Raw genomic sequence first — 4723 nt, 5'->3', positions numbered from 1 at the left:
CGCCCTGGGGCCCCCAGTGCGGGCTCCCCCTCAGCCTCATCGCAAACCGGCCCCACTGCACCAAAATAAGCCAGGCCGAAGACGGATAGCAGAGGAGTGGGAAGACGGAGACAGCCGCCGTGTGCTTGGAGAACCGTTCCCCCACCCTTCACTACGGCCAGCCCCAACCCCCCGGTCCTGCCTCAGCTTCCTACAAATAGCATCTCTAAACCCCCGGGTTCCCAACTGCCCCCCCACAGAGCGAAGGGAACAAGGTGGTGGGGGGAAGGATGGGAGGTGGGGGGGGAAGGGTGGGACCTGGAATTCCGAAGAGAGCCCTTATTGGTCCGAGGGGCTGCCAGTCGTGGGGGCAGCCCAGGCTCGGATTGGCTGCGTGGGGCGGGGCGCGGCGCCCAGTGGGAGGGGGCCCGAGGGGTGGGGCTGGCGCAGCAGCTGGCGCAGCTCAGATCCGGAGAGCAGCCGCCACCGCCGCCGCGGTGCAGCTACATTCCCCCCCCCTATTCCCCCCCTCCCTCCCCGAGCCCGGGGTCTCCTCCCTTCATCAGGCCCAGGTCCCCGGGTGCTGCCGCAGCGGCGGTGTCTTTCCTGGCTCCCCCACGGGAAGCGTCGCCCGGGGCCCCGTGAGCTCTTTCTGCCCCACAGGATGGGCACGGTGCTGTCTCTGTCGCCTGCCTCCTCGGCCAAGGGTCGGCGGCCAGGCGGGCTGCCCGACGAGAAGAAGAAGCCGCAGCAGTCCGCGGGGGAGGAGTCACTGGGAGGCTACGGGCAGCTGCCGTCGGGGAAAGCAGGCAAGGGAGAGAGCCGGCTGAAGCGGCCGTCAGTTCTCATCTCGGCTCTCACCTGGAAGCGACTGGTGGCCGCATCAGCCAAGAAGAAGAAGGGCAGCAAGAAGGTGACGCCCAAGCCCTCCCAGGCGGGCCCAGACTTACTAGTCCAACAGCGCAACCGAGAGAACCTTCTCCGCAAGGGCCGGGAACCCCCAGATGGCGGCGGCGCCGCCAAGCCCCTGCCTGTGCCCGTGCCCACAGTGCCCACCACAGTCGAGCCGTCCTCCGGAGTCAGCGCCTCGGCCCCGCCAGGCTCCGGAGGGGGAGGAGGGAAGCCGCCGCCGCCACCACCATCTGCGGCGGCCCCCCAGGCTCCCTCAGTCCCTGGGGGTTCCCCCCGACGGGTCATTGTGCAGGCCTCCACCGGCGAGCTGCTACGCTGCCTGGGCGACTTTGTGTGTCGGCGCTGCTACCGGCTGAAGGAGCTGAGCCCGGGAGAGTTGGTGGGCTGGTTCCGAGGGGTGGACCGGTCCCTTCTGCTGCAGGGGTGGCAAGACCAGGCATTCATCACCCCGGCCAACCTGGTGTTCGTGTATCTGCTGTGCCGGGAGGCGCTGCGCGGGGACGAGCTGGGCTCGGCCGCTGAGCTGCAGGCCGCCTTCCTCACCTGCCTCTACCTCGCCTATTCCTACATGGGGAACGAGATATCCTACCCGCTCAAACCTTTCCTAGTGGAGCCAGACAAGGAGCGCTTCTGGCAACGTTGCCTGCGGCTCATCCAGAGGCTAAGCGCGCAGATGCTGCGGCTCAATGCCGATCCCCACTTCTTCACCCAGGTCTTCCAGGACCTCAAGAACGAGGGCGAGGTCGGTATGGGGGCTGGGGGTCCCACGGGCGGTGGCGCTACCAACGCCAGGGACAGCAACGCCGGAGCCAAGCACTGGACTATGAATCTGGACCGCTAGGAGGCGATGCTGCTGCCGCCACCGCCAAGGGGCACCTGGGTCGGAGACAGGGGATGACCGGGTCCCCTCCCCCCTACCCCGGACACGTACACGGAGCCCCTGGGACGCCGCCGCCGCTGTTGCTGCTGTTGCTGCTTCTCCACCCAACCGCCCCCCCTCCACTGAGGAGATGCTACCACCCATCGGAGTATGGCGGACGGGACACCTGGGTCCTGCTGGTCTCGGATTTGCGGGGAGGGGGGAGCTGAGCCGTGGGAGGGGAAGAGGAAGAGTGGGGAAGAGTAAATGGGAGAGGGGAATGGATTCTCTTCTTCTGCCTGTGGGTGTCTCCATCTCTTTCTCTGCCCAGCTCTCCTCATGACCGTATACGTGTCTCTGTCTCTCTCCATTTCTCCTCTTACCTGTATGCTTTAGTCTCTTCCCTTCTCTCTCGTCTATTTGAGGGTGTCTCTGTCCATTTCTCCTTCTGTCTGTATGAGCGCCTGTTACCTCTCCTGTCTGTGTCTCTTTTCTCTCCTCCTATTCGTACCTGTTTGTGTCTGTTCCATTTCTTCTATCTGTATGAGTGCCTGTCTACCTCTCCTGTCTTGTGTCTCTTTTCTCTCCTGTCTGTATGTGTTTGTCTGTCCATCTCTCCTTCTGCTTATATGTATCTCTACCCTTTTCTCCTGTCTGTATGTGTCTCTATTCATCTCTCCTCCTGCCTTTTTCTGTCCATTTCTCCTGTCTGAAAAGATGCTTGTGTTTTCTCATCTCTCCTTTTAACTGGAAGTATGTCTCTGTCCACCTGTCCTGTCTGGGAGTATATGTGCCCATCTGTCCTGCTTGTGTCCATTTTTCTTTCTCCATTTCTCCTCTTGTCTCGATGTGTGTCTCTGTCCAATTTTCCTCTTTGTGTGTGTGTGTGTGTGTGTGTGTGTGTGTGTGCGTGTGCCCCTCGGTCCTCCTTTTTCTGGATATGTGACTGTCCCTGTCTCTGATTATTTCTTCTCCTTTTCTCCATGTGTTTTTCTCTGTCCACCTTTTCTTATGTCTACGTGAGTCTCTGATTCTCCATTTCCCTCCCCCACCCCGTTTCCTCTCCCTTCTTTCTGGAAGAAGATTGGATTGACTGGGGTTAGGGGCTGTCTCTCCTGCAGCAGAAAGTTGCGGTCTTAGGAGCTCAAGCACCAGGATGCCCCTTGTTCTCTCCCCACCTTTTCTGACGCGGTGCATGCCGGGAGAGGGGGAGGTGCTGCGGGTTGAGGGAGTTTTGGTGGGGGGGTGGGGAGAGAGTCCGCCCTGAGTTTTGAGTAAGGGTGGATTGGGAGGGGCCCCGGCATCAGCTCAGCAGAAGGGGGCTAAAAGAAAGAAAACTCATCTCACTTTAGAAGAGACCTTCTCCCCCCGGCCCCGCCCCGCCCTGGCCCCAAGCTCCCCTTCCCCCCTTTTTTCTTTTTATTTATTTGGATGTTTTCAGGAAGTGATCCCTGGGGGAGGGAAAGGGAGGGAGAGGGCTGGCGTACCGGGAGCTGTCCAAGGTGCTGAGCCGGGGCCTAGTTCCATGGGGAGGAGGCCTGAGGCCGTATTGGGCCTGGGGGCCGTGTCCAACGTGCCAATGTTGTGGACCGAAGGCGCGGGCTGAACTGTGTGTCTGTCCCTGAGGGAGCTATAAAGCGCTGGAAGCGCCTGCAGAAGGCTCTGCGACTGCCTTTCTTTGGGGACTGGGTGGGTGGGGGGAGAGAATGAGGTGTCCACACTCAGAGAAGGAAACAGATTGAAACCTGAGGTGGGAGAGAAATCTAAAAATCAATGCCCTTTTAGTTCCTCCATCTCATCCCCATTTTTCACAGAAGAGGAAATTAAAGCTGGTCAAAGGCTTGGGTCAGGTGGGAAAGCAGCAGCACATTGAGGTGGGGAGGTGGAGACAGGAAGAGACACCTAATCAAATAGATCTGAAAAGCTCCCTTCTAGCTCACTTAGCTCCAGACTCCCTGGTAAGGAAGGTTAGAAAATAGACCATTATCATTTTAGACTAGGGAAAATGAAACTCAGATTGAACAGCCTTTGCCTCCCTTTTTCCCTTCCCCAACCCTCATTGGCCTTTACGTTTGGTCAAGAGGAGAGTAGAATTATCCAACTATCATTTGGGGACTGCTTTAGCTCTAGCCAGACATTCTTTTACCAAGGCCCTGACAGCTATTTCTTTTTCTCACTCCAACCTAGAGTAGCCCCAGAAACTGAAACATCACCTTTTCTCTCATCAGACCTAGAGAGGAGCTAACACACATAGAAAAGCTGGCTCTGCACAGATGGGTTTTGAGGTGGAAAGAGTCCAATTGCCACTTTTTCTACTCAGTTGCCCAGATAGTGCTTCTGTTTCCACTTCCCTTGACCTTGGAAAACTGGTTCGGAAAAATGTCCGTGTCTCTGACCTCAGCCAACTCTATGTCTGTCTCTTTGTCTAACAACACTCCCGAGCCCCACCCTTTCAAATCCAGAGCTGGTTTGCTTACTCTAGGGGGTGTCCAAGGTACTAGAGCCTGAGTTACTGGCACCGCTGTCCATGGTACCAGACATCAGGCATGGTCTAGAGAGCCGTGTGTGTGTGTGTGTGTGTGTGTGTGTGTGTGCTCGTTCGTTCCCGTGAAGTTGGGGCCCGAGGTGGGATCAAGGCCAAACGAGAGAACCCTGGGGCCCGACTCCTAGGCCCCATCCCTCAGCTCTCCATGCCTGGAGAAAAAGGATCTTCCCCTCCCCGACCTGTAAGCCTTTCCCATCTACACCAATTCCACACCCCCCACAGCACCACCTCTCCGGAGCCGGAAATCCCTAGCACAGATTTGTGAATCAAGTTCCTAGGGGAGTTATCTTGGGGGAGGGAGGGAGAGGGAGGAGAGATTGGAGCAGCCGCCCATTGGCTGGATTTTGGCGCAGTCAGCAGCGCGCCGTCATCTTCCTTACCAGGCCTGGAGTTGGGGGGGGGTTGGGAGGAGGAGAAGAACACTCGGG

At 58.5% G+C, this 4723-nt stretch overlaps 1 protein-coding gene across 1 annotated transcript; it reads left to right on the top strand.

The window, feature by feature from the left end:
* Window positions 1-449: 449 nt before the first annotated feature.
* CDK5R2 (cyclin dependent kinase 5 regulatory subunit 2) lies at window positions 450-4139 on the top strand. Its single transcript, XM_021002701.2, has one exon. It carries the CDS (start codon window positions 644-646, stop codon window positions 1730-1732), a length of 1089 nt encoding a protein of 362 aa, XP_020858360.1. The 5' UTR covers window positions 450-643; the 3' UTR covers window positions 1733-4139.
* Window positions 4140-4723: the final 584 nt, after the last annotated feature.

Source organism: Phascolarctos cinereus, unplaced genomic scaffold (genome assembly GCF_003287225.1).
Source record: "Phascolarctos cinereus isolate Bilbo 61053 unplaced genomic scaffold, phaCin_HiC Scaffold_7;HRSCAF=346, whole genome shotgun sequence".
NCBI classification, from domain to species: Eukaryota; Metazoa; Chordata; class Mammalia; order Diprotodontia; family Phascolarctidae; genus Phascolarctos; species Phascolarctos cinereus.
The sequence above is the reverse complement of the archived record's forward strand: the minus strand, read 5'-3'. Positions and strand labels throughout refer to the sequence as shown.